This window comes from Anabrus simplex, chromosome 6 (genome assembly GCF_040414725.1).
Source record: "Anabrus simplex isolate iqAnaSimp1 chromosome 6, ASM4041472v1, whole genome shotgun sequence".
Classification (NCBI taxonomy): domain Eukaryota; kingdom Metazoa; phylum Arthropoda; class Insecta; order Orthoptera; family Tettigoniidae; genus Anabrus; species Anabrus simplex.
In genome coordinates this window covers 94,015,324-94,032,177 of record NC_090270.1, presented here as the reverse complement: position 1 = coordinate 94,032,177, position 16,854 = coordinate 94,015,324, and the positions used below count along the sequence as shown (strand labels likewise).

At 41.6% G+C, this 16,854-nt stretch overlaps 1 protein-coding gene across 1 annotated transcript in view; it reads right to left on the bottom strand.

Annotated features, from left to right (window-relative positions):
• Positions 1–16,854, bottom strand: part of LOC136875479 (formimidoyltransferase-cyclodeaminase) — a 209,270-nt gene that overhangs the window by 30,875 nt on the left and 161,541 nt on the right. Inside the window, exon 7 of the mRNA XM_067149026.2 lies at positions 9,075–9,219. Within this exon, the coding sequence (XP_067005127.2) occupies positions 9,075–9,219 (145 nt within the window). The remainder of the gene's footprint in view (positions 1–9,074; positions 9,220–16,854) is intronic.

The window sequence follows — 16,854 nt, the reverse complement described above, 5'->3', positions numbered from 1 at the left end:
TATTGTGAGATAATTCAGGAGTCTTTCTTTCTTTCTTTCTTTCTTTCTTTCTTTCTTTCTTTCTTTCTTTCTTTCTTTCTTTCTTTCTTTATTAATCCGTTTACCGTCCAGGGTTGCTTTTTCTCTCAGACTCAGCGAGGGATCCCAACTCTGTCGCCTCAAGGTCAGTGTCCTGGAGCGTGAAACATTGGGTCAGAGGGTACAACCTGGGAGAAGGACCAGTACCTCACCCGGGTGGCCTCGCCTTTTATGATGAACAGGGGCCTTGTGGGGTAGGAGGGGGGAATTCGAAAGGTTGGACAAGGAAGAGGGAAGGAAGCGGCCGTGGCCTTAAGTTACGCACCACCCCGTTATTTGCCTGGAGGATAAGTGGGAAACTACGGAAAACCACTTCGAGGAAGCGAATCGAATCCCTCTCTACTCACTTGACCTCCAGAGGCTGAGTGGACTACGTTCGAGCTCTCGTAACACTAGTCAAATTTCGTGGCAGAGCCGGGAATTGAACCCGCGCCTCCGGGAGTGGCAGCTAATCACACTAACTACTACACCACAGAGATGGAAGGATGCCAAGATGGTGGCGAGTGCAGAACTGACGTTGAGTGTTATGCGCAGTATTATTATATTTTTGGTGTTAAAGAGTGCAGTGCAATACTCCAATAGTGCTATAATCGCTTCAAGAAACTCTCCAAAATACCTGGAAAATATAATTCTATTGGAAAAACGATTGGTGAGTGAAAAATGTTAATGTCGTGGTGCAGTGCTGAAAGTCTGGGGATGGCAGCCATAGATTGGCCACGGCGAAGGGACTAGAGCATGTTGTCAGACTGCCTGTAGCTAATCTGCCACTGATGTGCTTGGCGCTTGTCCTAAGTGGGGACATCGAACTGAACCCGGGTCCTCATCAGTGCACAATTTATGGAAATAGCGGTAGGAGGAACCAATTATTAGTCCACTGTAATAATTGCTCGCTAAAATGTCATAGAACCTGCGCAAAACTCTCAGTGTCTGATTTCAGAAAAATAAAGAAGGGTTTCCGTGCATGGTTATGCTGGCAGTGTGAAATGCCGCCGTTATCAAACTCGTTCTTTAGAGTTATCAGTGATACACCCAGTGACTTAGTAAATAACTCTAAATATAATTATGTAAATAAAAACTATCACTTTTTGCCTTCAATGCACGCAGTATTATGCGACTTGGACGGTTACAAAATATCCACGTTTCGCTTGAAAGCCTTGACCCGACCATCGTATGTGTCCGTGAGACGTGGTTGTCCAGCAAAATTAATGACTCAGAAGTGTTCGCTGACTCGCTGATATTGTTCCATAAGGACTGATCCCACAGTTCTGCAGGGGGAGTTCTAATTGCAGCCAAGCCAGAATGTCATCCAACTCGAGTTCATCACCTGGAGACAACAGCTGAAGCACTGTGGGTGGAAGTGACATGCAATAAACACAAATTCCTTATTGGATCAATTTATCGCGCCCTAAGTCGTCCCCGGAAGTGAACGATGATCTAATCCTCTCTCTCTCTCGAGCGTGTGCAACATGTACAACAAAATTACGATGCCATTTACACGTATATTGTCGGTGATTTCAACCTATAAATTACGTGATCCAGAAATGCTGCACCTGTTCCAAATAACCCCATCGCCAATAGATTCCTTTCCGCTTTCTATGATTTATTCCTTCATCAATTAATATTCTATGCCACGCGTATTACGCAAACAGCACGCTCAATCCTTGAACTTTTCCTAAGAAACGCACCACGCTCCGTCCAATCTTTTAATATTATTCCTGGATTCTGTGACCATCAGGCAATTTTTGCAACACTGACCCATGTAAAACAATCCCCCAAACTCCATACTAGAACAACTTATACTTTTTCCCGAAAAAACTGGAACGATCCATCCAATTTACTATCAAACCGGCTCCTTGTTCTCACCTCAAATTTCACCGGCAGTATAGGCATAAACAAGATATGGTAAGGCTGGAAGAAAATGTTCTTCCAATGCGTATAAGAAACCACACAAATAGTAAATATAACCAGCAGACGGAAATCCCCAGAGATTCGAAGAAGGGACCGCCTGTACCAGAAAGGGAAAAGAAACCCAAACGATTGTGAATGGGTGAAACACAGGCTGGCTATGAACAAGGCTAAAAAATCTATCAGAGATTCCTACGATTCTTATATTTACCATCTCAACGCCAACTCCAAGAAACTGTGGGTTTTTCTCAGGAATAAAGGTTGCAACAGAGCTCCATTTATACTTGAACATAACGGCACGGCAGTCTCCACACCACAAGAAATTGGAGACACCTTCAACAGGAAATTTAAAAATAAATTCTCCGCCCCTACTGAGGAAGAAAACATGCTCTATTCAAGGACAATATCTACTCCATTTTTCCCTCTAACCAACCATTATTTCTCAACAAATAACTGAAGGAGAGCCTTCTGATAACAAGACCACATGCTGCGACCGGGCCAGACCGAGTGCCAGCAAGAATTCTCAAGAACTGTGGGCACCCTCTCTTTGCGCTTTCTTCAACTACTCCATGAATACCGGGTCTGTTCCTGTAGAGTGGAAAGAGGTCGACGTAGTCCCGGTTTTCAAAGATGGAGATAAGGAAAACGTAGGTGATTACCGCCCAGTTTCCATAACATCAAGGGTCTGTAAATGTACAGTACGTCTATTTGTTAAATGTATGTTGGATTTTTTCAAGGAGAGAAACTTATTGAACTCAAACAAGTACAGCTTCATTCCGGGGAACGTCCTGCACAACACTTTTTACAAAAGTAATTGATGACTGGCAATTCTCTTTGGAGCAGACAGATGTCTCACAAATAGACTGTGCGACTCTGGACTCGAGCAAAGCTTTTGACCAGGTGTCGCATCAAAGACTCCTGTTAAAACATAACAACTACGACATTCAGGGGTAAACTTTTGGCATGGCTGAGGTCATTTTTGGTGGGTCGAACACTATGTGTTGTGTACGGAGGAGCCAAATCACACCAAACCACAAATACTTCTGGAGTACTTCAGGGCAGTGTGATAGGGCCACACCTGTACACGATTAATGCTCTCGACTTAGCAGATTTTGTAAATTCGACCATGGCACAGTATGCCGATGACACAGTCATTTACGAAGCCATGAAAAACAATGATGATATTGCACAATTTCATTCGGGTCTGGATAGTGTAGCTCTGTGGTGTCAGGTAAATAAAATGTTCGAGTATATAAATATAAAAGTGTAAGTGTATGACCAAGCAGAGCTAGACAGCCACTCCAGAACCAACCTACTCTATGTGGAATCCAAATACCGACTTCTAACTTCATCAAACTGCTCAGCATTCACATTACGGACAACCTAGAATGGAATAAGCACCTGGAGGAAGTGAAGTGTTAGGCATACAGAGCGCCAGGTTTTGTCTTTAGATGTCTCTCGGGAGGAAGAAGTAAAGCCCTACGAACGGCTTATATTTCCCTGGTGCGGCCAACACTACTATATGGTCTTCCTTCCTGGCACCCAACGACATCAGAAACTATGAGGAAACTAGAGGGTGTCCAGGGATGAGCAGAACGTTTAATTAACAAATACAAACTAGTGAAATCGTTATGTAAAATAATAGACGTAGCCTGTCTTAAGAAATCCTTGACAGACAACACACACTCCCCTTTCCAGCGCCCGCAGCTTAATTATCGCTCTGTTAAGAGAGGCCAAGGAGTTATTCGTGTCCCCCCTCACCAGAACAACCTCATATTTAAATGGGTTTTACGCAAGGTCTGCTCGTATCTGGAATCTTCTACCATCTGAGGTAAAACTGCCTACCCTTCCTCACTTCCTCCGTGCAATAAAGAAAATGTATATGTAAATAGAACCCCATATGTGATGTATGTGACTTGTTCAAATTAGAATTACAAGAAAGATGGGTGCAAATACATTTGAATGTGGGCGAATGTGTATGCGTGTACGCGTGGGAGTGGTTGTGAATGAGTGTGTATAAAGGGGTGTGAGTGAGAATATAAATGGCTGGGTCTTCTTACTCTAATATGTTTAGAATAAATTAAGATAATGATTATTCTAAGAGTACAGTGTTTGGAGTGTGAATATGTAAATTTAAAATTGTGTACATAAGTTTATATGTAAATATTCAGTAGAGTTTATGTACACATGTGGAGATGGAGGCACTTCCGTTCATGTGGGGCTTGCCCTTTCTCCGTCTACCACTCCTAAATTGTACATGTAAAATTTAAGGAAAATAAATGAATAAATAAATAAATAAATTAAATAATAATAATAATAATAATAATAATAATAATAATAATAATTGTACCGGGCGGTACACCTCCACTCCGCTAATTTAAAATGTGCGCCAGTTGAAACTCCTCTGCTGGAGGAAGTCTGAACTTTATCTACGCTATTAATTCTCTACTTTCTCAGAAGATGTCACCACGTGGAAAATTTTGAGTTTTTGAACTGTGTCATTTTTGATGTGGTTTTGTTTCGCTTGAAGTAAGAAGTGTGAACTTTCTCTTCTAGAGGACACTACTGAAGATCAACAATAGTGCAACCTAGTGCGGAGTCAAAGAACTATTTTGTTGGAGAAATTTTTATTTCAAATGTTTGTTCTTTGCTAAATTTTTTTTCAGTCTTTGGTTAAGTTGGCAATATTAACCCCTTCTTTCCCCTTGTTTTAAATCTAGCCTATCCCGAATTTCTTGAATTAATTTTCCACCAATTATGTGTTTCTTCTTAGTATTGTGTAGGGGGTTTATTGATCTACCAATAAAATCATCGCGGGAGGGTGTTTTCATTCCCCTAACGCCTAGAACCTTCTGCGAGAGTATTTAAACTGCTGATTTTAGGGTCTCTGGGCCACTTCTGTTCCATCTTTCAGTGTATAAAGTACATAGCAGGAGGCGGGAAGCGCCTCTTTCCTCGGCAGCGGTCATCAATAAGGTAATGGCCGATTAATAAATTCTTTCTTTGCTAGCTCAGCAGTTTAACTCTCGGGGCGGGTGCGAAGCGTTCCTCCATGTAACCTTTTCCTAAAATGTAACGATCTTTTCTTCTATTCTCTTTTAAGCTGCATATTGGGATAGAGAGTGCTAACCCTCTCGAGCTCCCACTCACATTGTCTTGAGGTGAACTTATTTTCTCAACCTATTCTTCGTTAATGTAAAACAAATTGCTCTTTTCTAAAGTCACCTCGGTAGTATGGGATTAGCCCTTGCATTAGTGGCCTAGAGCCAGATTAGGTTTTTAAAAACAAGTGTATTAGGAGTGCAAGATCGCCTCCTCTCAAATTGTTATTTTAGAGGTCATGTAATTGCCCATTTTTATTTAATAGACCTCAGTAGGTTGGGTATTTTACCCCTGTGTCTATGTCCAGTGAGGACAACTTGAAGGTGGAGTTTGGTGTGGCCTGGGAGAGGCTTAAATTTTGAGAGCGAGTGGCTCTTTTGAAAATTGAGTGTTGTATGCCTCGTGGAGGCTTTTCTGTGTAATTTGGAGCAAGGGCTCCTAGGTATGAATGGGGTTTTCTGCCCCTCTGTTAAAACTCGTGTTTGGGGTAAAACTGAGCTGATTGCCCAAGCAGTGTAAAATCAGGGCGCGAAGCCCAATTCCTGTAAATATTGTAACTACCCTTTTTGATTTGCTACTTTGTACCTGCCATGCTTGTTATTTCTTTGTTTTTGAAAAGAAAATATAACCTTGTTAAATTTTAAATTAATTTTGCTTTCGTAGCTGGAGACCTATTCACACCCGCACCTTCTTTCACCTCTACCTACCACGGAAAACTCCGTAACAATAATAATAATAATAATATTATGTGTAGAATAAATCAAGATAATTATTATTCTAACAGTACAGTGTTTGGAGTGTAAATATGTAAATTTAAAATAGTCTACATATATGTAAATATTCAGTAGAGTTTATGTACATATTCATGTGGGGATGGAGACACTTCCGTGTATTGTACAGGTACAATTTAAGTAAAATAAATAAATAAATAAATAAATAAATAAATAAATAAATAAATAAATAAATAAATAAATAAATAAATAAATAGTAATTATAATAATTCAGGAGTCACCACACAAAATTAGCATAACAGAAGTAACTGTGTTTGCACTTGTGGCGTCTCGTTTCTTGTTTCTTTTATTCTGTTATTATAATTTTTGTTTTGTTTTATTTTGGTTTGCCCGGGAGAGTTGGTCGTGAGTTTAGGGGCGCGTAGCTGTGAGCTTGCATCCGAGAGACAGTGCGTTCAAACCCACTGTCGGCAGCCCTGAAGATGGTTTTCCGTGGTTTCCCATTTTCACACCAGGCAAATGCTGGAGCTGTACCTTAAAGGCCACGACCGCTTCCTTCGCACTACTAGCCCTTTCCTGTCTCATTGTCGCCATACCTGTGTGTGCCGGCGTGACGTAAAACAAATTGTAAAAAAAAAAGATTTAGTTTGTTTATGACACTAAAGTGTACCAAAAATTCTTTAGTGGGCTTTTAGTTGCGATCAACAGTATTTTGTAAGAAATAACTGAGCTCTCGAGCTAAATTATCTCCGTTTCCAGACCGAATATTATACATGAAAGTGAAACTTGGTTGGACTCAGGATACCTTATAAACTAGAAGTAATAAGCATGAAGCTAACTAAAATGATTACTTGTATAAAAAGAGGGGAACAATGGAAGGAAAGCACTCGTAATAAGGAGATAAACGTTAACTCAATGTATGACGCTGTGGTATGCCTCAGGGGTAGAGTTATGTGAGGCGAGCGAATGGAATAGGATATGATGCATAATGGACTCGGCCATGGAGCATAAGATAAGCCGGACGGCGACGATATTTAGACTCAGGTTTTAATGATTTAAATATAAGAAGTTTGGAAATTAACGTGGGCATAAAATTATTTGGAAAACGGATTGTGGAGGCATTTAGTTCATACGTGAACGCTGAATGGCCCAAGAGTCCGTAATATTAAATATATATTTATGTACATTGTCTGACAAAACTATTGAGGCACCCAGAAGGGAAGGGGAAACGAAATGATACGTAACGTGTTGAGAAGGTATGTGATGTTATTTCAGTGATTACAAAATCGGGTCAAATATACAAAAAAACTTGGCAGCACGAACCCACTTATCAGTATGATTTTGCACACTCTCTGGCCTCGAAATATGCACTGATTCGGTTGTGAAGGGTGTCATAAAGCCGTGGTATCCTCTCCTGAGGTAAGCTGGCCTAACCTGACGTAACTCGTCCGAGATATCCTGTATACTGGCATTGGGACGAAGTTGTCGTCCGAGCTGGCCCCACACATGTTCTATCGGGGACAGATCTGGGAATCTTGCTGGCTATGGGAGTACCTCAACATCACGCAGACAGTTCATAGAGATACGTGCCATTTGTGGACAAGCATTCTCCTGTTGAAAAATGGCACCAATATACTGTCGCATGAGAAGAATCAGGATGTCCGTGACGTACCATTGTGCCGTCAGATTTCCATCAGTCACCACCAGCCGTGACCTGAACTCATACCTGATGGCGCCCCACACCATGACACCAGGAGTAACACAGCTGTGTCTTTCCAAAACTTTGGAAGAAGAAGGACTTTCCCCAGGTCACCGCAGAGAGGCGCAGCAACTAACATCCACTTTGACTGCCAGCCTAGAGTAGTCTCTACAGTCACATCATCGGGTCATCGGAGTATGCCTCAGACTAGTCTAGATCTGACATACCGGCAGAGGAAAGCCCTTCCTAACTCAACTCCCAAGAAGAGGCTTCAGTCACACGATAAGTCTACAGCCGTGACACCAGTTTTCCAGCAGACTCCCAGAACCCACAGTGCAGACAGCACCGACACCATTAATACCATTCTGGACCAGATACGCTCAGAGGAAGACATGTCACAGGCAAATATTGATGTTTCCACAGCAGCCACCCAAGCTCTCGCTTCTGGCAGTGACACCAGTGGGGAGCGACCATCACGACGCCGCAACAACATTATGGGCCCTCAACGCTTGGCTCCATCAGGACCCGACACAACGCACAACTTCTTCAACAGAGCGAACTTGCTCTAACTTGCCATGGCGCAGACGATGGTCGTCCGGAGTAGTGTAAAATTACCATTCATCAGTAGCCCATACTTCCCGGTCACGACAACACTCGAAACGCAACCGATTGTGTTGTGGTGTTAACGACAGCCTGCACATGGGACGGTAATCCCCTAATCCGGCTGCTGTCATTCTCCGACCAATGGTGCGGGATGATACAGAATGTTGAAGGAAGTTCATTTCTTGTTCTCAGATGGCAGGCGTAGATGTGAAGGAGTTACGATGTGTTTGGTGTACAATGTGGAGATCCTCCCTTGTGGTGGTCATATGTGGTCGATCGGAACCTTGGCGACGAGTATGCCTGCCCAAACGCACCCCTACAGTCCAACATCGGACAACTATAATATCCGAATGCCCCACAAATCATAATGAGGCTCCTTTCAAACTCTGTCAGGCTGTCACATACAAGTACACGGCATCTCTGTGTTCTTCACAGTCATCCCTCAACATATGACGCTGCTCACGCCCCTTGGCCGATGGCGTGTACATGTACGAAGTTACATTGACATCCGACCATTTCTTCAGGGTGCTTCTCAACACGTTACGTATCATTTCGTTTCCCCTTCCCTTCTGGGTGCCTCAATAGTTTTGTCAGACAGTGTACATAAATATATATTTAATATTAGGGACTCTTGGGCCATTCAGCGTTCACGTATGAACTAAATGCCTCCACAATCCGTTTTCCAAATAATCTTATGCCCACGTTAATCTCCAAACTTCTTATATTTAAATCATTAAAACCTGAGTCTAAATATCGTCGCCGTCCGGCTTATCTTATGCTCCATGGCCGAGTCCATTATGTATGTATGTATGTATGTATGTATGTATGTATGTATGTATGTATGTATGTATGTATGTATGTATGTATGTATGTATGTATGTATGTACAATATCAAATATCATGCGATTTTAGGAACTCTTCTTGAGTCCAGCTAGAAGATGTTGAATTGTACTTACCAAGGCCCCAAGCAGAGCAGCCACAGACCCACCTCCTGGAGCAGGCGTTCTTGCTCCCACAGATGACACGAAGGTTTCTACCGTGAGACGTGCTAACGGTCCTGCCTTCCCGCTTCCTGGCAGCCGGTACTCGATTATACGTTCTCTGTCATCAGAGAAATTGTTATTATTACAATGTTTCTTCACAGAACTGGAATAAATAAAATTGTATTATGGTATTCTTGAAAACGATTTGTTAGAATGACAAATCTGATTCGTAAGGATGCATTCAGTGAATGACAACTTAAAATAAACTCTTTAATATTTATATTATATTATCATTAACATACCTTTCTGCAGGCTGCAGGCCAACACAGAGCAGGTAGTGTAAACGGGCGTTATCCTACAAGGCCTAAATCAAACACGTTGCACCTTAAGTCAGTCCCATAATAAGAGGAACAATTTCAGTTCTGGAAATTTAAAGGGTATTTTTTTCCTATTCTTTTTACGTTACACTGGCATAGACACGTTTTATGATAAAGATAAGATAAGAAATGGCTAGGACTGTGGAGGGGTATGATTCAGTCGCCACCGAGCTCGATAGCTTCAGTCGCTTAAGTGCGGCCAGTATCCAGTATTCGGAAGATAGTGGGTTCGAGCCCCACTGTCGGCAGCTCTGAACATGGGTTTCCGTGGTTTCCCATTTTCACACCAGGCAAATGCTGGGGAGTACCTTAAATAAGGACACGGCGGCTTCCTTCCCACTTCCAGCTCTTTCCTATCCCATCGTCGCCATAAGACCTATCTTCTGTGTCGGTGCGACGTAAAGCAACTTGCAACAAAAAAAAAAAGATTCAGTTGCTTACCGCGCGCATTCGTCAGTATGGCAGTCTCACTGAATAAATATGTCTGTGCAGTTCTATCTAGTGTCTGTTACTTTGGTCCTGTGCCGTCAAATACTAAATGGCATTTGAATTTTATAATCACGCCGAACTTCTATTTAATCGTTATACATGCCTAATTATTGTTTTATTGATGAACGTTTCATTGTATAGTACTAACTAGCAAATGTACCCGTGCTTCGCTACGCTATTCTACAATGTATACGGATCAAAGTAAATTGCTGTACATGAAGTGAATAAAAAAAATTAATTGCATGTCTCTTGGCGTTATCCGAGAAAAAGCATAGGGAGGTCCGCATACGTTGTTTCCAATGTAAAGTGCGAGTTGCAGAGTTGTGATGATAACGACAGGTCCACTTGTCTGCCGCAATTCACTATGCGTAACGTCAGTCACATTTTGATGGGTAAATTTGTTTATAATCGGGTGCACCTATACCTAATGATAAAGAGAATCAGGTAAAAGAGTTTTTAAAAATGCACACTCCCTTGCCTTCTGCTAGTCAAATCAAGACGGGAATTATACATTACAATGGTACACAGGCGTTGGAGAACTACCCCATTCCTATTGCTAGTTAAGGTCGATGTGGGGAGTACTGATTACAACAGCAGACGCCCTCCTGCTGAGAGACACTATTGATTTGTAAAGTATTAATTACAATGTAAGACACACCCCTTTCTAGATCGCTAAAAACCGACTTAAATTAATAAATGTAGATCGACATACGGAAGTATATGCATGTTCACCTTCGTTTACAGAATAACTGCTGCTAAACGGTGCACTCATATTGAAAAATGGATTGTATTATAAGACGACTCTGGCCTCATTTAGCTATATAAATGGCTGGCCCTATGGTATTTCCTCGTATCTCATCTATTTGAGGGCAAGATTATTTTAGAACCGTTGAATAGGGTGAAATTTGTGTAAGGTTTTCACACAGTGAATTACTTTTCAGATACTTATGCGACAGCTTCAAACATAGAATTTGGCTGGGTGGGCCAATATTCGTGTAGAATTTGATGATCCCATCTTTCCTATAAGTGAATCAAACCATCAATTTACGTGTACAAAGTGCAAAATTTAGGTAAATACAGAAACAGAGCCAAATTTAACATAAGGGATAGAGATACAACAAAAAGTTATAGGATCAAAGTTGTAGAACACTCTAAATTGAACGGAGATTGTGCCATCCGTTTTGTGATACCACTCACCGTCTAGCCACCAAACACCTCGAAAGGAAAGTCTGCACCGTCATTAAAATTGCCTCCATATTTCGATATTTTTGGGGGGTAAAATATAATTTTTTAAACATCTCGTAAATCTTCCATCGATTACAGGCAAAAAGCTTTAATTTTGCCAAATTTCTATTTTCTAACTCGTCTGGGAGATTGTGCTGCCATCTTGATATGGGGGAGGGAGTTAAAATTAGGACTTTCAGGAAACTTTTAAGCCCATGAGACGTATAGGTCATCCTTCAGAATAAATATCACCGACAGTGTTCTTATGCAGATTTGAAAACTCCCAACGTGTCCCTCTTAGAGAATTTTGAGAATTTTAGATTTTTCTAGGGATCCTGAAGTCATCAGGTTGTCTGGTACCAAGTTTTAAGTTTCTAGGATGCCTAGAATGCTCTCATTAATTCACGTCTGTTTTCATTGTTATGCCTTAATTTATATATGTATAGTACAGTATATATAGATCGCGCCAAACACACTTCTATTTATTAATATGGATTTTATATTTCACCCGCTTCCGAAGTGGTTCTAGGGGCGTCTTACTCCCACAGCGTGTTTTCCAGGTAGTAAGTCATACTTGAAAGTCATACTGAAACATACACACGTCTATTACCTTGGGCATTCTTGACAATTTATTTCTTCAGCCTTTCGTACCCTCTATGCCAAAGGGGGACATTTTTGACAATTTATTATTTCACCCTTTCTCACCCTCTATACCATAGGGTGGTGAGGCTGGACTTTAAAAATCCGGGATGTTACTATTCATCTCAGCGACCCGGAAAACTATGGATTAGGCAGTATATTCGATTATTATTTTATCTCATTAACCTCCCCCCCTAAAGGGGGTCAAACTTCGAGTTTTAAAAAACCGGGAGTGTTACTATTCATCTCAGCGACCACTTCGACACTATTTTCGATTATTTTTAAATCTGAATCCCCCTCAACCCCACCAGGAAGGGGGATGAACTTGGACTTGTAAAATATCCGGGGTCTCGCCATTCATCTCAGCGACCCCGACAACTATGGGTTCAACATTATTTTCATTTCTTTTTATATATCACTCTCCAATTGCCACCCACCACGAAGGTGGCTGAACTTTAAAAAATTCCGTAGTGCCATTATTCATCTCAGAGACCCCGAAAAGTATGGATTCTACACTACTTTCGATGATTTTTATATCTCAGCCCCTCGCTCATCGGTGCCTAAGGGTTCCTGAGGTGTCCTACCCCCACGTGGTTTGTCTCCTGATACTAAAATTTCGAAGTGTACAATTCACCTCGGCGAAATCGAAAACTATGTACTCGACACTATTTTCGATTAATTTTATATATCAATTCCCCCTCGCCCCCGATCCCAAAGGGGGATAAACTTGGACTTATAAAATAAACGGATTCTCACTATTCATCTCAGCGACCCCGAAAACTATGGATTGGACACTATTTTCCATTAATTTTATATAACATTCTCCCATCTCCCCCACGACGATGGGGGCTAAAATTGGACTTTAAAAAATTTCGGAGTGACACTATTCATCTCAGCGACCCCCAAAAGTATGGAATCGACACTACATTCGATGATTTGTATATCTCAGCCACTCGCCCCCCACCCCTAATGTTTCCTGGGGTGTATTACCCCCCACGTGGTTTGTTTCCTGATACTAAAATTCCGGAGTGTCACTATTCATCTCAGCGAACCCGAAGCCTACGTATTCGACAGTATTTTCTATTATTTCTATATATCAATCCCCCATCCCCCCCAACGAAGACGGCAGAACTTGGACATTAAAAAATTCCGGAGTGTTGCTATTCATTTCAGGGAGCCCGAAAAGTATTGATTCGACACTACTTTCGATGATATATATGTCTCACCCCCTCCCCCCCCGCGCCCCTAAGCGTTCCTGGGGTGTCCTACCCCCACGTATTTTTATCTCCTGATACTAAAAATGCGAAGCGTACCATTCACCTCGGCGACCCCGAAAACTATGTATTCGACACTATTTTCGATTAATATATCCCTCCTCCCTCGCCCCCACACCAAAGGGGGATAAACTTAGACTTATAAAATATCCGGAGTCTCACTATTCACCTCAGCGACCCCGACAACTATGGATTCGACACTCTTTTCGATTATTTTTATATATCACTCTCCCATCGCCTCATACCACGAAGGGGGCTGAACATGGACTTAAAAAAATTCCGGAGTGTGACTACTGTATTCATCTCAGCGACCACGAAAAGTATGGATTCAACATTACTTTTGATGATTTTTTCTATCTGAGCCCTTTTGCCCGCCTGCCCCTAAGGTTTCTTGGGGTGTATTACCCCCACGTGGTTTGTCTTCTGATACAAAAATTCCGGGGTGTCATTATTCATCCCAGCGAACCCGAAAACTGTGGATTCGACACTATTTTCTATTATTTTTATATATTACTCCCCCATCGCCCCCCACCCCGAAAGGGGCTGAACTTGGACATTTGAAAATTCCGGAGTGTCACTATTCGTTTCAGCGAGCCCGAAAAGTATGTATTCGACACTACTTCCGATTATGTTAATATCTCACCGCCCTCACCCCCTCCCCCCGCCCCTACGGTTTCCTGGGCTGTCTAAACCCCACGTGGTTTGTCTCCTGGTACTAAAAATCCGGACTGTACAATTCCCATCGGCAACCCCGAAAACTATATATTCGGCACTATTTTCGTTTAATTTTATATATTACTCCCCCCTTGCCCCCACCCAAAAGGGGACTGAACTTGGACTTCAAAAAAATCCAGAGTGTCACTATTCGTCCCAGCGACCCCGAAAAGGATGGATTCGACACTATTTTGGTTAATTTGTGTATCTGACACCATCACCCCCCCCCCTAAGGTTTTCTGTGCTGTCTTACCCCCACGTGGTTTATCTCCTGAACTAAAAATTCCGAAGTGTACAATTCCCCTCGGCGACCCCGAAAATTATTTATTCGACACCATTTTCGTTTATTTTTATATATCACTCCCCCCTCACCCCCACCCCAAAGGGGGCTCAACTCGGACTTTAAAAAATCCGGAGTGTCACTATTCATCTCGGCGACCCTGAAAAGTATGGATTCGGCATTATTTTCGTTAATTTTTATATCTGACCCCCTTGCCCCCCCCCCGCCCCTAAGCTTTCCTTGGTTGTCTTAACCCCACGTGGTTTGTCTCCTGATACTAAAAATCCGGAGTGTACAATTCACCTCGACAACCCCGAAAACAATGTATTCGACACTATTTTCGTTTAATTTATCAGTCCCCCCTCGCCACCCACCCATAGGGAGCAGAAATTTGACTTTTAAAAAATCGGGAGTGTCACTATTCACTTCACCGACTCCAAAAACTATGGATTCACACTATTTTCGATTATGTTTTTACCTGAACCCCCTAACCCCCACCCCTAAGGGGGGTAGTGGTGGCTTACCCCCACAGTGCTCGTCTCCAGATAGCAAATAATACGTGTTCAAAATTTGATTGAAATTGCTCCAGTGGTTTAGGAGGAGATGTGTCATTTACACACATACATTTATCATCAGTCTCCCCTCGCCCCCTCCAAATGGGAGCAGAATTTTGACTTTTCAAAAATAGGGAGTGTCACTATTCACCTCAGCGACCCCAAAAACTACGGATTCGACACAATTTTACATTATGTTTTTACCTGACCCCCCTAAACCCCCACCCCTAAGAGGGGTAGTGGTGGCTTACCCCCACAGTGCTCGTCTCCAGATAGCAAATAATATGTGTTCAAAATTTGATTGAAATTTCTCCAGTGGTTTAGGAGGACATGTGTCATTTACACACATATATTCATCATCAGTACCCCTCACCCTCCACCCAAATGGGAGCAGAATTTTGACTTTAAAAAATCAGGAGTGTCACTATTCACCTCAGCGACCCCAAAAACTATGGATTCGACACCATTTTCGATTAATTTTTACCTAACCCCCCTAACCCCCCACTCCTAAGGGGGGCTAGAGGTGGCTTACCACGACAGTGCTCGTCTCCGGATAGCAAATAACAAGTGTTCAAAATTTGATTGAAATTGCTCCAGTGGTTTAGGAGGAGATGTGTCATTTACATACAAACATTCAAACATTCATTTTTATATAGATAGACTAGCAAATGTACCCGTGCTTCGCTACGCTATTCTACAATGTATATGGATATCGAAGTAAATTGCTGTACATGAAGTGAATAAAAAAATTTAATTGCATGTCTCTTGGCGTTATCTGAGAAAAAACATAGGAAGGTCCGCCCTCCTGCTGAGAGTCACTATTGATTTGTAAAGTATTAATTACAATGTAAGACACACCCCTTTCTAGATCGCCACAAATCGACATAAATTAATAAATATAGATCGACATACGGAAGTATATGCATGTTCACCTTCATTTACAGAAAAACTGCTGCTAAACGGTGCATTCATATTGAAAAACGGATTGTATAAAAAGACGGCTCTGGCCTTGTTTAGCTATCTATTGCATGTCTCTTGGCGTTATCTGAGAAAAAACATAGGAAGGTCCGCATACGTTGTTTCCAATGTAAAGTGCGAGTTGCAAAGTTGTGATGATAAAGACAGGTCCACTTGTCTGCCGCAATTCACTATGCGTAACGCCAGTCACATTTTGATCGGTAAATTTATAATCGAGGGCACCTATACCTAATGATAAAGAGAATCAGGTAAAAGAGTTTAAAAAAATGCAGGCTCCCTTGCCTTCTGCTAGTCAAATCAAGAAGGGAATTATACATTACAATGGTACACAGGCGTTGGAGAACTACCCCATTTCTATTGCTAGTTAAGGTCGATGTGAGGAGTGCTGATTACAACAGCAGGCGCCCTCCTGCTGAGAGTCACTATTGATTTGTAAAGTATTAATTACAATGTAAGACACACCCCTTTCTAGATCGCCACAAATCGACATAAATTAATAAATATAGATCGACATACGGAAGTATATGCATGTTCACCTTCATTTACAGAAAAACTGCTGCTAAACGGTGCATTCATATTGAAAAACGGATTGTATAAAAAGACGGCTCTGGCCTTGTTTAGCTATCTAAATGGCTGGCCCTATGGTATTTCCTCGTATCTCATCTATTTAAAGGCAAGATTATTTTAGAACCGTTGAATAGGGTGAAATTTGTGTAAGGTTTTCACACAGTGAATTACTTTTCAGATACTTATGCGACAGCTTCAAACATAGAATTTGGCTGGGTGGGCCAATATTCGTGTAGAATTTGATGATCCCATCTTTCCTATAAGTGAATCAAACCATCAATTTACGTGTACAAAGTGCAAAATTTAGGTAAAATACAGAAATAGAGCCAAATTTAACATAAGGGATAGAGATACAACAAAAAGTCACAAGATCAAAGTTGTACATCACTCATAATTGAACAGAGATTGTGCCATCCGTTTTGTGATACGACTTACGGTTTGGCCACCAAATACCTCGAAAGGAAAGTCTGCACCGTCATTAAAATTGCCTCCATATTTCGATATTTTTTGGGGGCAAAAAATTATTTTTTAAACATCTCATAAATCATCCAACGATTACAGGACAAAAGCTTTAATTTTGCCAAATTTCTATTTTCTAACTCGCCTGGGAGATTGTGGTGCCATCTTGATATGGGGGAGGGGGTTAAAAATTAGGAC